Source organism: Fringilla coelebs (assembly GCF_963513975.1).
Source record: "Fringilla coelebs genome assembly, chromosome: 3".
Taxonomy (NCBI): Eukaryota; Metazoa; Chordata; class Aves; order Passeriformes; family Fringillidae; genus Fringilla; species Fringilla coelebs.
The window spans coordinates 1,606,084-1,629,897 of record NC_140030.1 but is presented as its reverse complement, the minus strand read 5'-3'; the positions used below and the strand labels follow the sequence as shown (position 1 = coordinate 1,629,897).

The window sequence follows — 23,814 nt, the reverse complement described above, 5'->3', positions numbered from 1 at the left end:
GCCAGGGCCTGTCCCCATCCCAATGTCCCAGTGCCAGGGCCTGTCCCCATCCCAGTGCCAGGGCCTGTCCCCATCCCGTGGGACACAAATCCCAGTGCCAGGGCCTATCCCCATCCCATGGGACACAAATCCCAGTGCCAGGGCCTGTCCCCATCCCGTGGGACACAAATCCCAGTGCCAGGGCCTATCCCCATCCCATGGGACACAAATCCCAGTGCCAGGGCCTGTCCCCATCCTATGGTACACAAATCCCAGTGTCAGGGCCTGTCCCAGTTCATGGACACAAATCCCAGTGCCAGGGCCTGTCCCCATCCTATGGGACACAAATCCCAGTGCCAGGGCCTGTCCCAGTTCATGGATCCCAGTGCCAGGGCCTGTCCCAGTTCATGGACACAAATCCCAGTGCCAGGGCCGGTCCCAGTTCATGGACACAAATCCCAGAGCCAGGGCCTGTCCCAGTGCCATGGATCCTGATGCCAGGGCCTGTCCCAGTTCATGGACACAAATCCCAGAGCCAGGGCCTGTCCCAGTTCATGGACACGGATCCTGGTGCCAGGGCCTGTCCCCATCCCAGTGCCATGGCCACAAATGCCAGTGCCAGGGCCTGTCCCCATCCCATGGGACACAAATCCCAGTGCCAGGGCCTGTCCCCATCCCATGGGACATGGATACATGGATCCCAGTGCCAGGGCCTGTGCCCATCCCAGTGCCATGGATCCCAGTGCCAGGGCCTGTCCCCATCCCAATGTCCCAATGCCAGGGCCTGTCCCTATCCCATGGACACGGATCCCGGTGCCAGGGCCTGTCCCCATCCCGTGGGACACAAATCCCAGTGTCAGGGCCTGTCCCAGTTCATGGATCCCAGTGCCAGGGCCTGTCCCAGTGCCATGGATCCCAGTGCCATGGATCCCTGTGCCATGGATCCCAGTGCCAGGGCCAGTCCCAGTGCCATGGATCCCAGTGCCATGGACACAAATCCCAGTGCCATGGATCCCGGTGCCAGGGCCTGTCCCAGTTCATGGATCCCGGTGCCAGGGCCTGTCCCCATCCCAGTGCCATGGACACAAATCCCAGTGCCATGGACACGGATCCCGGTGCCAGGGCCTGTCCCAGTGCCATGGACACAAATCCCAGTTCATGGATCCCGGTGCCAGGGCCTGTCCCAGTTCATGGATCCCGGTGCCAGGGCCTGTCCCATCCCGTGGCACACCCAGGATCAGCCGGGTCCCATCGGGAAGGGATCTCCAGCCCCTCATGAGCCAGGGAAGAGCTTCCCTGCCAAGGGAAATGCCAGGTCCTGATCCCCCTGGAAGAGATCCTGGGGAAAAAATCCTCCTGGGACACCCTGGGGGGACAGTCCCTGTCATCTCCCAAATTCCTGAGAATTCCCAAATTCCTGCAGGATCTCCCCACGGAATGAGCCATGGGCAGAGGCTTTATTAGGAACATGATTTGGGGAAGGGAGTGGATCCAGCCCCAAACCCATCCCAGTCCCAATCCCAATCCTGTCCCAATCCCAATCTCAATCCCCTGGGAATTGGGCGGAAGCTCCAGCAGAGCCGGCTGTGGGTCTGTATCCCACCGGGAAGAGCCGGCACAGCCTCTCCACCCCTCTCTGATATTCCCTGTGCGGACAATTCCCAGTCCCAATCCCTGGGAACATTCCCAGAGGCAAATTCTGCTGGGACACCCGGGGGATAGACCCTGTCCAATGCCATCCCTGAGAATTCCCAAATTTCTGCAGGATCCCCACAGAGATCCCCACGGAATGGGCAGAGGGGCTTTATTGGGAACATGGGTTGGGAAGGGAGTGGATCCAGCCCCCAACTCATCCCAATCCCAATCCCAAATTCAATCCCCTGGGAATGGGGCAGAAGCTCCAGCAGTGCTGACTCTGGGTCCGTATCCCACCGGGAAGAGCCGGCACAGCCTCTCCCCCCATCTCCGACATTCCCCATGGGGACAATTCCCAATCCCAATCCCAATCCCAATCCTAATCCTAATCCAAATCCAAATCCAAATCCAAATCCAAATCCAAATCCAAATCCAAATCCAAATCCAAATCCAATCCAGTCACCATCCCCTGGGAATGGGGCAGGAGCTCCAGCAGAGCCGACTCCGGGTCTGTATCCCACCGGGAAGAGCCGGCACAGCCTCTCCACCCCTGGCTGACATTCCCCGCAGGGACAATTCCCAGTCCCAATCCCAATCCCATTCCAATCCCAATCCCCTGGGAATGGGGCAGAAGCTCCAGCAGAGCCGACTGGGTCCATATCCCACCGGGAAGAGCTGGCACAGCCTCTCCACCCCTGGCTGACATTCCCTGTGCGGACAATTCCCAGTCCCAATCCCAATCCCAATCCCAATCCCAATCCCAATCCCAATCCAATCTCAATTCCAATCCAGTCCCCATCCCCTGGGAATGGGGCAGGAGCTCCAGCAGAGCCGACTCTGGGTCCATATCCCACTGGGAAGAGCCGGCACAGCCTCTCCACCTCTGGCTGCCATTCCCTGTGAGGACAATTCCCAATCCCAATCCCAATCCCAATCCCAATCCCAATCCCAATCCCAATCCCAATCCAGTCCCAATCCCCTGGGAACGGGGTAGAAGCTCCAGCAGGGCCGGCTGCAGGTTCGTATCCTCCCAGGAAGAGCCGGCACAGCCTCTCCACCCCTGGCTGCCATTCCCCGCGGGGACAATTCCCAGTCCCAATCCCCGGCACGCCAATCCAGTCCCAATCCCAATCCCCTGGGAATGGGGCAGAAGCTCCAGCAGAGCCAACTCTGGGTCCATATCCCACTGGGAAGAGCCGGCACAGCCTCTCCACCCCTGGCTGCCATTCCCTGTGAGGACAATTCCCAGTCCCAATCCCAATCCCAATCCAATCTCAATCCCAATCCCAATCCAATCTCAATTCCAATCCAGTCCCCATCCCCTGGGAATGGGGCAGGAGCTCCAGCAGAGCCGACTCTGGGTCCGTATCCCACCAGGAAGAGCCAGCACAGCCTCTCCCCCCCTCTCTGACATTCCCTGTGCAGACAATTCCCAATCCCAATCCCAGTCCCAATCCCAATCCCAATCCAATCTCAATTCCAATCCAGTCCCAATCCCCTGGGAATGGGGCAGAAGCTCCAGCAGAGCCGACTCTGGGTCCATATCCCACTGGGAAGAGCCGGCACAGCCTCTCCACCCCTCTCTGACATTCCCCGTGGGGACAATTCCCAATTCCAATCCCACGGAACACCCGCTCATCCCTGGATGTTTCCACCACCTCCATCCCCTCCCAGCAGCGCTTCCCTCTCCCGGCCGTCGCTCCCGGCCGCGCTCCCGGCGCTCCGCGGCGGGCGCAGCGCGCGGTGCAGGCCGTTGTAGAGCGCGGCTCCGGCCAGGAGCAGGGCGAATCCCGGGATCTGCAGGGCGTGGAAGCGCTCCCAGCCCAGCGCCAGGCTGAGCGCCCAGACCAGCAGCGTGCGCAGGCTGTCCAGCACCGTGCGCGTGGTCGCGCTCAGCTCCCGCGTCACGCTGATCCCCGCGAAGTTGAAGAAGGAGATGCTGCCGACGTTGCCCAGCAGCGCCGCCAGGATCAGGGGATCCCAGCGGATCTGGCACCAGGCGTCCGCCGGATCCTCCAGCACGCCCCGCGGGTTCCCCGACAGCCGCCCCGCCGGGATGAAGGACAGCGGCACCAGCAGCAGCGCCAGGATGGAGAAGCCGAAAAGACCTGCGGGGAATTCCCGGTGTTTTTCGGTCCTGGGAATTCCCACCGGCGGGGATTCCGGGGATCTCTGGGGTCTGAGGGAATGGCGGACCTTCGGTGCCCACGGCGCGCAGCGGGTGGACGTCGTGGCTGAAGATGAATTTCTCCTCCAGCACCATCTGGATGGACACGATGGCCTGGGCCAGCAGGATCAGGAGGTCACCTGGGGAAAGAGGGAAAAGAGGGATAGCAGCGGGGAAAACTGGGAAAAGAGCAGGGGAAACTGGGATAACAACGGGGAAAACAGGGAAAAGAGCAGGGGAAAATTGGGATAACAATGGGGAAAAGAGCAGGGGAAACTGGGATAACAACGGGGAAAACAGGGAAAAGAGCAGGGGAAAATTGGGACAACAACGGGGAAAACTGGGAAAAGAGCAGGGGAAACTGGGATAACAATACAGAAAACAGGGAAAAGAGCAGGGGAAAATTGGGATAACAACGGGGAAAACAGGGAAAAGAGCAGGGGAAACTGGGATAACAATACAGAAAACAGGGAAAAGAGCAGGGGAAAATTGGGATAACAACGGGGAAAACAGGGAAAAGAGCAGGGGAAACTGGGATAACAATACAGAAAACAGGAATAACAACAGGGAAATCAACAGGGAAAACAACAGGGAAATCAGGATAACAACAGGGAAAATCAGGATAACAACAGGGAAAACAACAGGGAAACAGGGAAAACAACAGGGAAAACCTGGATAACAACAGGGAAAATAACAGGGAAAATCCAAGGAAAACCAGGATAACAACAGGGGAAAAAACAGGGAAAATTGGGATAACAACAGGGAAAACAGGAATAACAACAGGGAAAAAACAAGGAAAACCAGGATAACAACAGGGAAAACAGGGATAACAACAGGGAAAACAGGGAAAACAACAGGGAAAGTTGGGATAACATCAGGGAAAACCTGGATAACAACAGGGAAAACAACAGGGAAAAAACAAGGAAAACCAGGATAACAATACGGAAAACAGGGATAACAACAGGGAAAACCTGGAAAACAACAGGGAAAATCAGGATAACAACAGGGAAAACAACAGGGAAAACAGGGAAAAGGAAGAGAGGAGGAAAATGGGGGAAAAGTGCCCCCCCCCCCCCCCATTCCAAGGAGTGATTCCCCCCATTCCAAGGAGGGATTCCCCCCATTCCAAGGAGTGATTCCCCCCATTCCAAGGAGTGATTCCCCCCATTCCAAGGAGGGATTCCCTCCATTCCAAGGAGGGATTCCCCCCATTCCAAGGAGAGACTCCCACCATTCCAGGAAGTGATTCCCCCCATTCCAAGGAGTGATTCCCCCCATTCCAAGGAGGGATTCCCCCCATTCCATGGAGTGATTCCCCCCATTCCAAGGAGTGATTACCCCCATTCCAAGGAGTGATTCCCCCCATTCCAAGGAGTGATTCCCCCCATTCCAAGGAGTGATTCCCCCCATTCCAAGAAGTTTTCTCCCCATTCTCAGGAGTGACGAGTCCAGGGGCCAGCCGGAAATGTAATTAGGCTAATTGAGCCGGCTGGAAATGTAATTAAGATGGTGAAATATGGCAGATTTTAGTTAAAATCTTAAATGAGTTAATGAGCTCAGTGAGAATCCTGCCAGCAGGAATCACGGACTCTGGTTAAAGAGTGACAAAAATATCAGGGAAAAGAAAAATTAGGAGCGACGGGGGGATGGACGGAGCACGGTAAAAGGGCAGGAGCCATAAAAACCCGGGCCTTAGGCATGATCTAAGAGTTAGGACAGGCTTAGAGCAAGGCCAGCAGGTCACAAGGTCCCGCTGGCCGTGGGGGAAGGAAATGAAGATGATTTTTGTCCTCCCATACGCCCACTCCCTCAGTTCAAAACCCCGCAGCCGTAATGAATATTCAGCTGATTATAATACGGGTCATGAATATGTAAAATGTGTCCTTAAAGACCGTGTGAATATGCAAAACCTTTCTGGATAAACAGAGAGCGGGGGTGTGTGACTGCCCAGGAATGGCTTTGGGAAAACATTCCGATATTCCGCTCCTGCCCGGCGCTGTAATAAATCCCTTTCTTTCCAGCCTTAATTAACGTTGGAAAGTCGTTTGTCCGTGTTTCAGTGACCCCCCCTTTCCAGGGAATGACCCCCCAATTCCAAGGAGTGATCCTGTCATTCCAAGGAGGGATCCCCCAATTCCATGGAGTGATCCCCCAATTCCATGGAGTGATCCCCAAATTTCATGGAGTGACCCCGTCATCCCAAGGAGTGATCCCCCAATTCCATGGAGTGATCCTGTCATTCCAAGGAGTGATCCCGCCATTCCATGGAGTGACCCCGTCATCCCAAGGAGTGATCCCCAAATTCCATGGAGTGACCCCGTCATCCCAAGGAGTGATCCCCAAATTCCATGGAATGACCCCGTCATCCCAAGGAGTGATCCCCAAATTCCAAGGAGTGACCCTACCATTCCAAGGAGTGATCCCCAAATTCCATGCAGTGATCCCCCCCTTCCAAGTAGAGAGTCCCCCATTCCAAGAGGTTTTCCCAGCATTCCAAGGAGTGATCCTGTCATTCCAAAGAAGTGACCCCCTCCATTCCAGGGACTGATCCTCTCATCCCAAGGAGTGATCCCCCCATTCCAAGGAGCGACCCCACCATTCCAAGGAGTGATCCCCAAATTCCAAGGAGTGACCCCGTCATCCCAAGGAGTGATCCCCCAATTCCAAGGAGTGATCCCCCAATTCCAAGGAGTGACCCCACCATCCCAAGGAGTGATCCCCAAATTCCAAGGAGTGACCCTACCATTCCAAGGAGTGATCCCCCAATTCCAAGGACTGACCCCACCATCCCAAGGAGTGATCCCCAAATTCCATGGAATGACCCCGTCATCCCAAGGATTGATCCCCCAATTCCAAGGAGTGACTCCCCCCTCCATTCCATGGAGTGACCCCACCATTCCAAGGAGTGATCCCCAAATTCCATGGAGTGATCCCCTCCTTCCAAGGAGAGATTCTCCCATTCCAAGAGGTTTTCCCGCCATTCCAAGGAGTGATCCTGTCATTCCAAGAAGTGACCCCCTCCATTCCACGGACTGATCCTCTCATCCCAAGGAGTGATCCCCCCATTCCAAGGAGCAACCCCACCATTCCAAGGAGTGATCCCCAAATTCCAAGGAGTGACCCCCCCCCCTCCATTCCATGGAGTGATTCCCCCACTTCCACGTAGAGATTCCCCCATTCCAAGAGGTTTTCCCACCATTCCAAGGAGTGATCCTGTCATTCCAAGGAGTGACCCCCTCCATCCCAAGGAAAGATTCCCCCATTCCAAGAGGTTTTCCCGCCATCCCGTGGAATGATCCTGCCCTTCCAAGGAGCGACCCCCGCAATTCCACAGAGTGACCTTGCCATTCCAAGCTTTCCTGCCATCCCAAGGAGTGATCCCACCATTCCAAGAGGTTTTCCTGCCATCCCATCACATGGAATAGTGCTGCCATCCCGAGGAGTGATGCCACCATCCCATAGAGTGACCCTGCCATCCCAAGGCCATCGTACTCCCCTGGCATTCCTGGGATAGCCGTGATGCCATCCCGTGTCCCACTGCCCGGGCATTCCCGGGATACCAGTGATGCCAGCCCCTGTCCCACTGCCCCGGCATTCCCGGGATAGCCACGATGCCAGCCCCTGTCCCACTGCCCGGGCATTCCCGGGATAGCCACGATGCCATCCCGTGTCCCACTGCCCTGGCATTCCCGGGATAGCCATGATGCCATCCCGTGTCCCACTGCCCTGGCATTCCCGGGATATGCACGATGCCATTGGCCAGCCTGTGTCCTATAGCCCTGGCATTTCCAGGATACCCATGATGCCATCCCATGTCCCACTGCCCTGGCATTCCCAGGATTCCCGCAGTGCCAGCCTGTGTCCCATTGCCCCGGCATTCCCAGGATTCCCACAATGCCATCCCGTGTCCCACTGCCCTGGCATTCCTGGGATACCAGCGCATGTCCCAGTGCCCCGGCATTCCTGGGATACCAGCCCATGTCACAGTGCCCCGGCATTCCCGGGATACCCATGATGACATTGGCCAGCCCGTGTCCCACTGCCCCGGCATTCCCGTGATCCCAGCCCGTGTTCCAGTGCCCCGGCATTCCCGTGATCCTATCCCGTGTCCCACTGCCCCGGCATTCCTGGGATTCCCGTGGTGCCAGCCCATGTCCCACTGCCTCAGCACTCCCATGATACCCATGATGCCATCCCATGTCCCACTGCCCCGGCATTCCTGGGATTCCCACGATGCCAGCTTGCGTCCCACTGCCGTGGCATTCCCGGGATACCCATGATGATGTCGGCCATCCCGTGTCCCACCGCCTTGGCATTCCCGGGAAACCAGCCTGTGTCCCAGTGCCCCGGCATTCCTGTGATCCCAGCCCGTGTCCCACTGCCCCGGCATTCCCAGGATACCCGTGATGACGTCGGCCAGCCCGTGTCCCAGTGCCCTGGCATTCCCGTGATCCTATCCCGTGTCCCAGTGCCCTGGCATTCCCGTGATCCTATCCCGTGTCCCAGTGCCCCGGCATTCCCGTGATCCCAGCCCATGTCCCAGTGCCCCGGCATTCCCGTGATCCCAGCCCATGTCCCAGTGCCCCGGCATTCCTGGCATATCCGTGATGATGTCCCAGTGCCCCGGCATTCCCGTGATCCCAGCCCGTGTCCCAGTGCCCCGGCATTCCCGGGATACCCATGATGACGTCGGCCAGCCCATGTCCCACTGCCCTGGCATTCCTGTGATCCCAGCCCGTGTCCCAGTGCCCTGGCATTCCTGTGATCCCAGCCTGTGTCCCAGTGCCCCAGCATTCCCATGATCCCAGCCTGTGTCTCAGTGCCCCGGCATTCCTGTGATGCCAGCCCGTGTGCCGCTGCCCTGGCATTCCCAGGATTCCCGCAATGCCAGCCCGTGTCCCACTGCCCCGGCATTCCCGTGATCCCAGTCCGTGTCCCAGTGCCCCGGTATTCCCATGATCCTATCCCGTGTCCCACTGCCCTGGCATTCCCGTAATCCCAGCCCGTGTCCCAGTGCCCCGGCATTCCCGGGATACCCGTGATGACGTCGGCCAGCCCGTGTCCCAGTGCCCCGGCATTCCCGTGATCCCAGCCCGTGTCCCAGTGCCCCGGCATTCCCGTGATCCCAGCCCATGTCCCAGTGCCCTGGCATTCCCGTGATCCCAGCCCGTGTCCCAGTGCCCCGGCATTCCCGGGATACCCGTGATGATGTCCCAGTGCCCCGGCATTCCCGTGATCCCAGCCCATGTCCCAGTGCCCCGGCATTCCCGTGATCCCAGCCCGTGTCCCAGTGCCCCGGCATTCCCAGGATACCCATGATGACATCAGCCAGCCTGTGTCCCACTGCCCCAGCATTCCTATGATCCTATCCCGTGTCCCAGTGCCCCGGCATTCCCATGATCCTATCCCGTGTCCCAGTGCCCTGGCATTCCCGTGATCCTATCCCGTGTCCCACTGCCCCGGCATTCCTATGATCCCAGCCTGTGTCCCAGTGCCCCAGCATTCCCATGATCCCAGCCTGTGTCTCAGTGCCCCGGCATTCCTGTGATGCCAGCCCGTGTGCCGCTGCCCTGGCATTCCCAGGATTCCCGCAATGCCAGCCCGTGTCCCACTGCCCCGGCATTCCCGTGATCCCAGTCCGTGTCCCAGTGCCCCGGTATTCCCATGATCCTATCCCGTGTCCCACTGCCCTGGCATTCCCGTAATCCCAGCCCGTGTCCCAGTGCCCCGGCATTCCCGGGATACCCGTGATGACGTCGGCCAGCCCGTGTCCCAGTGCCCCGGCATTCCCGTGATCCTATCCCATGTCCCAGTGCCCTGGCATTACCGTGATCCCAGCCCGTGTCCCAGTGCCCCGGCATTCCCGGGATACCCGTGATGATGTCCCAGTGCCCCGGCATTCCCGTGATCCTATCCCATGTCCCAGTGCCCCGGCATTCCCGGGATACCCGTGATGACGTCGGCCAGCCCATGTCCCACTGCCCCGGCATTCCTGTGATCCCAGCCCGTGTCCCAGTGCCCCGGCATTCCCGGGATACCTGTGATCCTATCCCAGTGCCCCGGCATTCCCAGGATGCCAGCCCATGTCCCAGTGCCCCGGCATTCCCGTGATACCCGTGATGACGTCCCAGTGCCCCGGCATTCCCGGGATACCCGTGATGACGTCGGCCAGCCCGTGCCCGGCGCCGCCGGTGCCGCGCAGATCCGCCAGCCCCACCAGCGCCAGCCCCAGGATGGTCAGCAGAATTCCCGACCAGTGGCTCCACTCCAGCCGCCGGCCCAGGAAGGCCACGGAGAGGAGCCCGGTGAAGATGATGAGGGAGCCCCGGAGCATCTGGAAGCTGGAGGCGCTGGTCATGTTCAACGCTGCGGGGAAAGGGCGGGAAAAGCGCTCAGGGCCCGGCGGAAACTTCCAGAAATTCCGCGTTTTGAGGGATCCCGCGGCGCAGCCGGCGGGAAAAGCGGGAATTCCGTGGCGGACTCACCCACGTACATGATGCTGGTGCCGGCCATGTCGCACAGGGCGGGGGGCAGGAACAGCAGGGGGTTGAAGGGCCGGGAAGGGGCCGGATCCCGATCCCGATCCCGATCCCGATCCCGATCCCGATCCGTGCGGCGCCGATCCCGCAGGAGCAGCAGGTAGAACACCGGGAGGCAGGAGAATTCCCCCAGGAACATCCCGGCGGCCTGAGGGACACGGGGAATGTGGGAATGTGGGGCTGGGAGGTGGGAATGGGGTCAGGGGAAGGAGTGGGGGCTGGGAATGGGAATAATGGGGGGATCACCTTTAGGATTGGGGGCTGGAAATGGGAATAATGGGGTTCAGCTGTAGGAATGGGGTTGGAAATGGGAATAATGGGGGGATCACCTGTAGGAATGGGGCTGGAAATGGGAATAATGGGGTTTACATGAAGGAATGGGGCTGAAAATGGGAATAATGGGGGGATCACCTGTGGGAATGGGGGCTGGAAATGGGAATAGTGGGGTTCACCTGTAGGAATGGGGCTGGGAATGGGAATATTTGGGTTCACCTGTAGGAATGGGGCTGGAAATGGGAATAATGGGGGGATCACCTGTGGGAATGGGGGCTGGAAATGGGAATAGTGGGGTTCACCTGTAGGAATGGGGCTGGAAATGGGAATAATGGGGGGATCACCTGTAGGAATGGGGCTGGAAATGGGAATAATGGGATTCACCTGTAGGAATGCGGCTGGAAATGGGAATAATGGGGGGATCACCTGTAGGAATGGGGCTGGAAATGGGAATATTGGGGGGATCACCTGTAGGAATGGGGCTGGAAACGGGAATAATGGGGGGATCACCTGTGGGAATGGGGCTGGAAATGGGAATAATGGGGTTCACCTGTAGGAATGGGGCTGGAAATGGGAATAATGGGGGGATCACCTATAGGAATGGGGCTGGAAATGGGAATAATGGGGGGATCACCTGTAGGAATGGGGCTGGAAATGGGAATAATGGGGTCCATGTGCAGGATTGGGGCTGGAAATGGGAAATGGGAATAATGGGGGGGATCACCAGTGGGAATGGGGATGGAAATGGGAATAATGGGGTTTGCCTGTAGGAATGGGGCTGGAAATGGGAATAATGGGGGGATCACCTATAGGAATGGGGCTGGAAATGGGAATAATGGGGGGATCACCTGTAGGAATGGGGGCTGGAAATGGGAATAATGGGGGGATCATCTGTGGGAATGGGGCTGGAAATGGGAATAATGGGGTTCAGCTGTAGGAATGGGGCTGGAAATGGGAATATTGGGGAGAGCACCTGTGGGAATGGGGCTGGAAATGGGAATAATGGGGTTCAGCTGTAGGAATGGGGCTGGAAATGGGAATAATGGGGGATCACCTGTGGGAATGGGGCTGGAAATGGGAATAATGGGGATCACCTATAGGAATGGGGGTTGGAAACTGGAATAATAGGGTTCAGTTGTAGGATTGGGGTTGGAAATGGGAATAATGGGGTTCACATGTAGGAATGGGGGCTGGAACATGGAATGGCGATGGGACATTGAGTGGGGGATGGGACACGGAATGGGAGCATTGAGGTGCAGGATTTGGGGCTGGAAGCTGGAATGGGGTTGGAATCAGGAATGGGATTGGAATTGGGAATGGGGCACTGGGGTTGGGAATGGGGCACTGGGGTCGGGAACGGGGCTGGAATCAGGAATGGGGCCAGAATCGGGAATCTCATCTGCAGGAATGGGGCTGGGATTGGGAATCTCACCTGCAGGAAGGGGTGATGGGGTTGGGAATGGGGCTGGGATCGGGAATGGGGATGGGATTTGGAATCTCATCTGCAGGAAGGGGTGTTGGGATTGGGAATGGGGCTGGGATGGGGAATGGGGCTGGGATGGGGAATGGGGCTGGGATGGGGAATGGGGCTGGGATGGGGACTGGGGCTGGGATTGGGAATGGGACTGGAATCGAGAATGGGGCTGGGATCAGGAATGGGGCACTGGGGTCGGGAACGGGGCTGGAATCAGGAATGGGGCCAGAATCGGGAATCTCATCTGCAGGAATGGGGCTGGGATTGGGAATCTCACCTGCAGGAAGGGGTGTTGGGATTGGGAATGGGGCTGGGATCAGGAATGGGGCTGGGATCAGGAATGGGGATGGGATTTGGAATCTCATCTGCAGGAAGGGGTGTTGGGGTTGGGAACGGGGCTGGGATTGGGAATGGGGCTGGGATGGGGAATGGGGCTGGGATTGGGAATAGGGCTGGGATCGGGACTGGGGCTGGGATTGGGAATGGGACTGGAATCGAGAATGGGGCACTGGGGTTGGGAATGGGGCACTGGGGTCGGGAACGGGGCTGGAATCAGGAATGGGGCCAGAATCGGGAATCTCATCTGCAGGAATGGGGCTGGAATTGGGAATCTCATCTGCAGGAAGGGGTGTTGGGGTCGGGAATGGGACTGGGATGGGGAATGGGGCTGGGATCGGGAATGGGGCTGGGAGGGGGAATGGGGCTGGGATCAGGAATGGGGCTGGGATTGGGAACGGGGCTGGGATCAGGAATGGGGCTGAGATTGAGAATGGGGCTGGGATCGGGAATGGGGCTGGGATCGGGAATGGGGCTGGGATTGGGACTGGGGCTGTGATCGGGAATCTCACCTGCAGGAATGGGGCTGGAATCGGGAATGGGGCTGGGATCAGGAATGGGGCTGGGATCGGGAATGGGGCTGGCATCAGGAATGGGGCTGGGATCGGGAATCTCACCTGCAGGAAGGGGTGCTGGAATTGGGAATGGGGCTGGGATTGGGAATGGGGCTGGGAATGGGGCTGGGATCGGGAATGGGGATGGGATTGAGAATGGGGCTGAGATTGGGACTGGGATTGGGAATGGGGCTGGGATTGGGAATGGGGCTGGGATCATGAATCTCACCTGCATGAAGGGGTGCTGGGATTGGGAACAGGACTGGGATCGGGAATGGGCACGGGATCAGGAATGGGGCTGGGATTAGGAATGGGTAGGCATCGGGAATCTCACCTGCAGGAAGGGGTGCTGGAATTTGTGCTCCTCCGTCCCATCGCAGCCGGGAGCGCTGAAGTTGTCGGCCCACCTGGGAGGGATCAGGATCGGGATCAGGATCGGGATCATCCTGAAATCCCGGAACTCAGGGCCGAGCCCTGGGACAGCAGCGCCCCCAGGTGACACCTCCGGGGCCGGGATGTCCCAGGGAAGGTGACACCGCTGGAGCTGTGCCGGCCTGAGCAACCCTGGCTGGGATCCCGGGATTGAGTGACAGCCGGGAACGGGACACCGGGAACGGGACACCGGGAACGGGACACCGGGAACGAGACACCGGGAACGAGACACCCCATGTCCCAAAACTCCAGATCCTGAGTGACAGCCGGGAACGGGACACCGGGAACGGGACACCCCATGTCCCAAAAATCCGGATCTGGGATCCCGGGGTTGAGTGACAGCCGGGAACGAGACACTGGGAACGGGACACCGGGAATGGGACACCGGGAATGGGACACCCCATGTCCCAAAACTCCAGATCCTGAAGGACAGCCGGAAATAAGACACTGGAAAAGGGACACCGGGAATGGGACACCCCCTGTCCCAAAACTCTGGATCTAGGATCCTGGGATTGAGTGACAGCTGGGAATGGGACACCGGGACTGGGACACATTGGGAATGGGACACTGGGAACGGGACACTCCATGTCCCAAAACTCCAGATCCTGAGTGACACTGGAAACTGGACACCGGGAACAAGGGACACTGGGAGAGGGACACCGGGAATGGGACATTCCCCATGTCCCAAAACTCTGGATCCTGAAGGACACTGGGAAAGGGACACTGGGAATGGGACACCCCCATCCCAAAAATCTGGATCTGAGACCCTGGGATTGAGTGACAGCCAGGAATGGGACACCGGGACTGGGACACACTGGGAATGGGACACCGGGAATGGGACACCAGGAATGAGGGACACTGGGAAAGGGACACCAGGAATGGGACACCGGGAATGGGACACCGGGAAAGGGACACCAGGAATGGGACATTCCCCATGTCCCAAAACTCTGGATCCTGAGGGACACCGGGAAAGGGACACTGGGAATGGGACACCCCCATCCCAAAAATCTGGATCTGGGACCCCGGGATTGAGTGGCAGCCGGGAATGGGACACCGGGACTGGGACACACTGGGAATGGGATGTGACAGAAACTTTAAGGGATTTCCAGATTTTAGAGGAGCTAAGATTCGAGCTGGAGTTAAACTTAATTGGAGTTAATTAAAATAAATGGGCAGGCCTTGATGAAGTTAGGATCGAGGAGTTAACTAATAATTGATTGCTTGTCAGCACGATGCTTGCTGAGCTGGGTTTGTAATGGAAAATACAGAAACTGATAAAACTGAGAATACAGAAATTGATAAAATTGAGAATACGGAAATTGATAAAATTGAGAATACGGGAATTGATAAAATTGAGAATACAGAAATTGATAAAATTGAGAATACAGAAATTGATAAAATTGAGAATACAGAAACTGATAAAATTGAGAAGATGGAAATTGATAAAATTGAGAATACAGAAACTGATAAAATTGAGAATACAGAAACTGATAAAATTGAGAATACAGAAACTGATAAAATTGAGAATACAGAAATTGATAAAATTGAGAATACAGAAAATGATAAAATTGAGAATACAGAAACTGATAAAATTGAGAATACGGGAATTGATAAAATTGAGAATACGGGAATTGATAAAATGGAGAATACAGAAACTGATAAAATTGAGAATACGGGAATTGATAAAATTGAGAATACAGAAACTGATAAAATTGAGAATACAGGAACTGATAAAATTGAGAATACAGAAACTGATAAAATTGAGAAGATGGAAATTGATAAAATTGAGAATAGAGAAACTGATAAAATTGAGAATACAGAAATTGATAAAATGGATAATACAGAAAATGATAAAATTGAGAATACAGAAACTGATAAAATTGAGAATACAGAAATTGATAAAATGGAGAATACAGAAAATGATAAAATTGAGAATACAGAAACTGATAAAATTGAGAATATGGGAATTGATAAAATTGAGAATACAGAAACTGATAAAATTGAGAATATGGAAATTGATAAAATTGAGAATAGAGAAACTGATAAAATTGAGAATACAGAAATTGATAAATAGCTTTTGGGAACAGAAGACAATTGTAGGAAAATAAAAACAAATTCCTCTGTCCCAGGGCATGGGAGTCCCACCAAGGGTTCGTTTGTCACATTTGCAGTGGAAAAGTGGAAATGTCAGAATGAGGAAGACTCCATTGACTTCCTCATTTTGGGACCCCTCCCCATGAAAAGGACCACAGACCCATTTCCAGGAACTTTTGAATTAATTAACATGCCTAATGGCTTTTGAACTAATTACCAGTATTTGAATATTTGTATTTTGGATGAAAGGGCTCTGTGATCACCCGTGAATTGGGGTGTTTGGGAGCTATTCCGAAATAAACAAACACTTTGTAACTCGGAACCGTTACAGAGTTTTTGTCCCTCACAGCTGGATATCGGCACTGCAGCGATATCCTCGTTTTTTATTAAATCAGGGACACCGGGAATGGGATGCACCCCAATTCCCAGAAAATCCGGATCTGAGATCCTGGGATTGAGGGACACCGGGAATGATTGGGACATTGGGAATGGGACACTCCCCATGTCCTAAAAATCCTGATCTGAGATCCTGGAATTGAAGGACACTGGGAATGGTGGGAATGATTGGGACACTCCCCATGTCCCAGAAATCCTGAACTGAGATCTTGGAATTGAAGGACACTGGGAATGATTGGGACATTCCCCATGTCCCAGAAATCGGGATCTGAGATCCTGGAGTTGAGGGACACCGGGAATGATTGGGACACCGGGATTGGGACACTCCCCATGTCCCAAAAATCCTGATCTGAGATCCTGGAATTGAGGGACACCAGGAAAAATCGGGACACCGGGATTAGGACACTCCCCATGTCCCAAAACTCCGGATCTGAGATCCTGGAATTGAAGGACACTGGGAATGATGGGAATGATTGGGACACTCCCCAATTCCCAGAAAATCCTGATCTGAGATCCTGGAATTGAGGGACACCGGGAATGACTGGGACACTCCCCAATTCCCAAAACTCCGGATCCTGAGGGACACCAGATCCATAAAATCTCTGGATCCCAGGCTGGGACGCCCCAGCCCCAATTTGGGGTAAATCCCCCTTTTTTGGGGGTGCTCCGACCACCCCCGGGCCGAAGCAGGACCCTCTGGATGCGGATTTCCCATTCCACAGACCCCAAATGTCCCCCAGGCGCCCCCAAATCCAACCGGGAATGTCCCCGGACCCCCCTCCCGTCCCGGTTTTCCGCCAATCCCGGGAGATTCGGGGCTGACTCATTCCCGGGGTGTCGCAAGAGGCTTTTTTGGGACCTCACGTGTCCCCTGCGGCCCCCGAGCCTCAGTTTCCCTTTCCGGGGCTGGGATCGGACGGGATCGGCCGGAATCCACTGGGATTGGCCGGGATCGGCCGGGATCGGCCGGGATTCCCTGGGATCGTCCGGGATCCCGCCGGGATCCCCGCGGGATGAGCCGGCCCGGCAGGTCCGCCCTGCCCGGGCAGATTTTGGGATGGCCGCGGGTTGGCAATGACGTCACTGCAGCGCTTCCCGGGATTTTGGGGTGCGGGAGGAGCCGCGCGGGGCACCCGGGGGGGCTCCACCCCAAAATGGGCTGGAGGAGCCCAAATTCCTTCTCCGACCCCAAAAGGAGCCGGATCGCCCCAAAAGGATCCCCCCCTTTTGGGGTGGGGACACCGAGGTGACCCCAAACCCCCGGGGGGGGGGCAGGGAGGGGTCCCCAAGGCGACTCACGGGGACACAACCGCGACACCGGGGAGGGGCGGGGCGGGGCCCGGGGGGTTCGGGGGATTTTGGGGGGATTTCGGGGGATTTTGGGGGACTCACTTGGCCGCCAGGGTGTTGATGGAGCCGGTGAGGAGCATGAGCGCGGCCAGGCCCAGCTGGTACCGGGACCACGCCATGGCCCCCCCGGCACCGCCGTCCGCGGGGACACGCCCCGGACACGCCCCCGGACACGCCCACCGAGCGCGGCCCCGGACACGCCCCCTGACACGCCCCGGACACGCCCCCGGACACGCCCCCGGACACGCCCCCGAGCGCGCCCCCGTCAGCCGAGTGTGGGACGCGCCCCCATGGCCACGCCCCCAAAGGGAAACCCCGCCCCTGACAAAGCTGGCCACGCCCATAGAGTACAGGAGGGGGCGTGTATTCAAAAATCACGCCTCCAAATTTGCATAGCCACGCCCACACTCCCCGTGCTGCTAATCCCGGGGATTCAGCCCCGGAATTTTGTCCTGGGCATCCGGTCTGGGAATTCTGTCCCGGGAATTCTGTCCTAGGGATTTTGTCCTGGGGATTCTGTCCTGGGAATTCTGTTCGGGGAATTCTGTCCCGGGAATTCTGTCCCGGGATTCTGTCCAGAGGATTTTGTCCCAGGAGTGCTGTCCCAGGGATTTTGTCCCGGGGATTCTGTCCTGGGAATTCTGTCCCGGTATTCTGTCCCGGGAATTCTGTGCCGGGAATTCTGCCCTAGGGATTTTGTCCCGGGGATTCTGTCCCGGGATTCTGTCCAGAGGATTCTGTCCTGGGAATTCTGTCCCAGGGATTTTGTCCCGGGAATGCTGTCCCGGGAAATCTGTCCCGGGGATTCTGTCCCGGGAATGCTGTTCCGGGAATTCTGTCCCGGAAATTCTGTCCCGGGAATTCTGTCTGGGAATTCTGTACCAGGAATTCTGTCTTAGGGATTTTGACCCGGGGATTCTGTCCTGGGAATTCTGTCCCGGGAATTCTGTCTGGGAATTCTGTACCAGGAATTCTGTCCGGGGATTTTGTCCCGGGATTCTGTGCCGGGATTCTGTCCCGGGAATTCTGTCCTAAGAATTCTGTCCGGGGATTCTGTCCAGGGATTCTGTACCGGGAATTCTGTCCCAGGGATTTTGTAATTTTGTCCCGGGATTCTGTGCCGGGATTCTGTCCCGGGAATGCTGTCCCGGGATTCTGTCCTGGTATTCTGTCTCAGGAGTCTGTCCCAGGGATTCTGTTCCGGGGATTTTATCTTGAGAATTTTGTCCCGGGAATTCTGTCCCGGTAATGCTGTCCCAGGGATTCTGTCCCAGGGATTCTGTCCCAAGGATTCTGTCCCGGGAATTCTGTCCTGGGAATTCTGTCTCGGGATTGTGTCCTGGGAATTCTGTCCCGGGAATTCTGTCCCAAGGATTCTGTCCCGGAATTCCCGTCCCGGTGGTTCCTGTCCCGGTGCCACACCCCCCCCCCCCCCCCACCGCCTTTGTCGCGTGTCCCCTCCGTGTCCCCCCCGAGCCCCGGCAGGTGGCGCTGTCGGAGCGGGGCCGGGGCCGCCGGGATCCATTCCCGGGATTCGGGACCCGCCGGGCCCGCCCGGGATAAACCCGGGATAAACCTGCCTGAGATAAACCTGTCTGGGATAAACCTGCCTGGGATAAACCCGGGATAAACCTGTCTGGGATAAACCTGCACGGGATAAACCCGGGATAAACCTGCCTGCGATAAACCTGCCTGGGATAAACCTTCCTGGGAGAAACTTGACTGGGATAAACCTGGGGTAAACCCGGGATAAACCTGTCTGGGATAAACCTGCCTGAGATAAACCTGGAATAAACCTGCCCATGATAAACCCACCCGGGATAAACCTGCCTTAGATAAACCTGTCTGGGATAAACCTGCCAGGATAAACGAGGGATAAACCTGCCCGGGATAAACCTGCCTGGGATAAACCTGGAATAAACCTGCCTGGGATAAACCTGCCTGGGATAAACCAGGGATAAACCTGCCTGAGATAAACCTGTTTGGGAGAAACCTGGCCAGGATAAACCCACCCAGGATAAACCTGTCTGGGATAAACCTGCCTGAGATAAACCTGTCTGGGATAAACCTGGGATAAACCTGCCCGGGATAAACCTGGAATAAACCTGCCCGGGATAAACCTGGAATAAACCTGCCCATGATAAACTCACCTGGGATAAACCTGCCTTAGATAAACCTGTCTGGGATAAACCTGGCCGGGGTAAACCCGGGAAAAACCTGTTTGGGATAAACCTGTCTGGGATAAACCTGGAATAAACCTGCCCATGATAAACCCACCCGGGATAAACCTACCTGGGATAAACCTGTCTGGGATAAACCAGGGATAAACCCGACTGAGATAAAATGGGATAAACCTGTCTGAGGTAAACCTGTCTGGGATAAACCTGTCTGGGATAAACCCGGGACAAACCTGTCTGGGATAAACCCGGGATAAACCTGCCCGGGATAAACCCAGGATAAACCTGCCAGGGATAAACCTGTCTGGGATAAACGAGGGATAAACCTGTTTGGGATAAACCAGGGATAAACCCGGGATAAACCTGTTTGGGATAAACTTGCCCAGGATAAATTTGTCGGGATAGACCTGACTGGGATGAACCCAGGATAAAACTGACCAAGATAAACCTGTTTGAGGTAAACCCGGGATAAACCTGCCCGGGATAAACCCGGGATAAACCTGCCTGGGATTGGGGTGGGATTAACCCTTCCCATGCCTGGGGGTGTTGGACAGACTGGGGAGGGGGGAGATCGTAAGGGGGGGGGACACAGAAATGTCACCCTGGAGGGGACTCAAATGTGACCCCAGAGGGGACAAGAGCGTGGCCATAAGGGGGGGCACAAAAATGTGACCCTGGGGTCAGAACTGTGACCCTGGAAGGGACAGAAATGTGATCTTGGGGGACACAAAAATGTGACCCTGGGGGACAGAAATGTGACCCTGGAGGGGACAAGAGTGTGGCAAGAGGGGGGGACATCAAAATGTGGCACTGAGGGTGACCCTGGAGGGGACAAAAGCATGGCCCTAAGGGGGGACACCAAAATGTGACCCTGGGGTCAGAAATGTGACCCTGGAGGGGACAGAAATGTGATCTTGGGGGGCACAAAAATGTCACCCTGGGGGACAGGAATGTGACCCTGGAGGGGACAAGACCGTGGCCCTAAGGAGGGACACCAAAATGTGACCCCAGAGGGGAAAGAAATGTGACCCGGCAGGGGACAGAAATGTGACCCTGGAGGACACCAAAATGTGGCCATTGGGGACAGAAATGTGGCCCTGGAGGGGACAGAAATGTGACCCTGGAGGGGACAAGAGTGTGGCCCTAAAGGAGGACACCAAAATGGGGCACTGAGGGACAGAAATGTGGCCCTGGAGGGGACAGGAGTGTGGCCCTGGAGGGGACAGGAATGTCCCCCTGGAGGGACTCAAATGTGGCCCTGGAGGGGACAAGAGTGTGGCAAGGGGGGGACATCAAAATGTTTCCCTGCAGGGGACAGAAGTGTGGCCCTGGAGGGGACAGAAATGTCACCCTGGGGAGGATTCAAATAGGACCCTGGAGGGGACAAGAGTGTGGCCATAAGGGGGGGCACCAAAATGTGACCCTGGAGGGGACAGAAATGTGACCCTGGAGGGGACAGAAATGTGATCTTGGGGGACACAAAAATGTGACCCTGGGGGTCAGAAATGGGACCTTGGAGGGGACAAGAGGGTGGCCCTCAGTGGAGGCACCAAAATGTGGTCATTGGGGACAGAAATGTGACCCTGGAGGGGACCCAAATGTGGCTGTGGGGACCCGGGTGTGTCACCGGGCGAGCGTGAGGGGACCAAGGGCCAGCTCTGCTCCATCGGGAATTGAGGCATTGAAAAGAGGGCGGGGTTAAAGGGTGGATGGATGGACGGACAGATGGATGGATGGATGGATGGATGGATGGATGGATGGATGGATGGATGGATGGATGATGGATGGATGGATGGATGGATGGATGGATGGATGGATGGATGGATGATGGATGGATGATGGATGGATGGATGATGGATGGATGGATGGATGGATGGATGATGGATGGATGGATGGATGATGGATGGATGGATGGATGGATGGATGGATGGATGGATGGATGGATGGATGGATGGATGATGGATGGATGGATGGATGGATGGATGGATGGATGATGGATGGATGGATGGATGGATGGATGATGGATGGATGGATGGATGGATGGATGGATGGATGGATGGATGGATGATGGATGGAGGGATGGATGGATGGGCCCAGGGGATCAGGATCCTCCTTTTCCAGATCCTGAGGGAATTACTGGAGGCAAATCCGAGATCCCAGGGGATCGGGATCCTCCTTCCCCAATCCCAAGGGAATTCTTGGAGGCAAATCTGAGATCCCAGGGGTCAGGATCCTCCTTTCCCAATCCCAAGGGAATTATTGGAGGCAAAGCTGAGATCTCAGGGGATCAGGATCCTCCTTTCCCAGATCCCGAGGAAATTCCTGGTGGTAAAGCTGAGATCCCAGAGGATCAGGATCCTCCTTCCCCAATCCCAAGGGAATTCTTGGAGGCAAATCTGAGATCCCAGAGGATCAGGATCCTCCTTTCCCAAACCTCATGGGAGGCAAAGCCAAGATCCCAGAGGGTCGGAATCCTCCTTCCCCAATCCCATGGAATTACTGCGGTCAAATCTGAAATCCCAGAGGATCGGGACCCTCCTTTCCCAATCCCAAGGGAATTACTGCGGTCAAATCCCAGACACTCCCGAGCTTCCAACAATCCTTTATTTCTCTCTCCAAGGACTCGAACCCCGCGGGACACGTCGGCTTTGGCATGAGGACCAGGGAACCCTTCCCGGCGGGAATCGGGCACACCTGGATGAGGAAGATGCAGAAATTCCTCCCTGGAATCGTCAGGCAGTGTCCCCCGAGCCTCCTCTCCGACGGATGTTTCCGGAATTCCGTGGACGGCGCCGCTGCCAATAAATATCCTCTGGAACCTCACCAATGCGCAGCTCAAGGATCAGAAATCCATGGATTTTTTTTTCCTCTCCGGATAGGTGACAGAACACCCCCAAAGTGCCCCCCTGCCACCTCCAGCGCTCCAGGAGGGTCCCCCCCGTGTCCCCCCCAGGTGTCCCCTCCGTGTCCCCTGGAGGGGGCTTTGGGTGCTGGCAGGGGAAATTCCATCCTGGAAGGGCGGGAATGGGAAAGGAGGGAAACTCTGCTCCCCTGTTGGGGTGGTGGTGACAGAGGTGACCCCCGGGGTATCCCGGGGAATTCCAGGAGCGCCCCGGGCTGAGGGTGGTGGTGGGAAGGGGTGTGGAGGAAAGGATGGAGGAGTGTTGCAATATCCCAGATTTCTCTCCGAGGGAAGGATTCCGTCCCTGGAGCCCTGGTGAGGAGGGAAATGGGGGTTCCCGGGGGTAATTGTCCCCAAAATTCCTCCCCAAGGGAACGATTCCGTTCCCAGAGTCTCAGTGAGGATGGAGATGGGGATCCAAGGGGAAAATATCCCAGAAAAAACCTCCCTGAGGGGAACAATTCCATCCCTGGAGCCTTGGCGAGGATGGAGATGGAGATCCCATGGGAAAATATCCCGGATTTTCCCCAAAGTACCTTCCCAGGAGGAACAATTCCATCCCTGGAGCCTTGGGGAGGATGGAGATGGAGATCCCATGGGAAAATATCCCGGATTGTCCCCAAAGTACCTTCCCAGGAGGAACAATTCCATCCCTGGAGAAGGGAAATGGGGATCCCGTGGGAAAATATCCCGGATTTTTCCCAAAATACCTTCCCAGGAGGAACAGCTCTATCCCCAGAGCTTTGGAGAGAAGGGAAATGGGGATCCCATGGGAAAATATCCCAGATTATCCCTGAAAAAACCACTCTGAGGGAAGTAATTCCATCCCTGGAGCCTTGGGGAGGATGGAGATGGAGATCCCATGGGAAAATATCCCAGATTGTCCCCAAAATGCCTTCCCAGAGGAACAATTCCATCCCTGGAGCCTTGGGGAGGACGGAGATGGGGGATCCCGGGGGATAATATCCCAAACTGTCCCCCAGACCCCTTCCTGAGGGGAACAACCCCACCCCCAGACCCTCGGTATGGACGGACACAGAAATCCCGTGGGATCAACCACGGATGATTCCCACTAAATCCCGAGGATTCCCAGCTCTGCCCCCCACGAATTTGGGTTAAGGCAGCTCCAAATCCCAGGGTTTGGAGCAGCCTACGTGACTCCCGGCTGCTTTTCCGGGCGGCTGATGTGGAAAAGCTCCGGCTAAGCCCCTCTTAGCCTGATTTTTCCGTGGCCGTCGGGTCCCTCTGCGCTTCCCGGGGAATTCCCGAGGATCCAGAGCGTGGAGCGGCCAGGACCGGCTGCCCACAGCGGGAGGCGCCCCCCGATCCCGCCGGATTCCGAGGCTCTCCCGCTCTCCCAAGTTTCACATTTTCAAGGAGTGGGGGGGGGTTTGTCGTGTGTGTGAAATTAAAATCCAAGAGGTTTTAAATTAAAATCCACTCCGGAGACAACCGGGACGGCCCCGCTCCGGCATCATTCCCGACTCCGGAACGGCTCCTCCCGCT

At 56.4% G+C, this 23,814-nt stretch overlaps 1 protein-coding gene across 2 annotated transcripts; it reads right to left on the bottom strand.

Annotated features, from left to right (window-relative positions):
- Nucleotides 1-1,397: 1,397 nt before the first annotated feature.
- SLC35F6 (solute carrier family 35 member F6) lies at nucleotides 1,398-17,392 on the bottom strand. 2 transcript variants are annotated; one of them, XM_084203125.1, is made up of 6 exons: nucleotides 17,272-17,392; nucleotides 13,292-13,364; nucleotides 10,267-10,468; nucleotides 9,935-10,147; nucleotides 3,811-3,921; nucleotides 1,398-3,722 (listed from the first exon to the last, which is right to left on the bottom strand). In XM_084203125.1, exons 1-6 carry the CDS (start codon nucleotides 17,346-17,348, stop codon nucleotides 3,250-3,252), a joined length of 1,149 nt encoding a protein of 382 aa, XP_084059251.1. In that variant the 5' UTR covers nucleotides 17,349-17,392; the 3' UTR covers nucleotides 1,398-3,249. The 2 variants fall into 2 exon arrangements, with proteins under 2 accessions (XP_084059251.1, XP_084059250.1); XM_084203124.1 differs by lacking the exons at nucleotides 9,935-10,147; nucleotides 10,267-10,468; nucleotides 13,292-13,364; nucleotides 17,272-17,392 and adding an exon at nucleotides 4,497-4,794 and having other exon boundaries at nucleotides 3,811-4,452.
- Nucleotides 17,393-23,814: the final 6,422 nt, after the last annotated feature.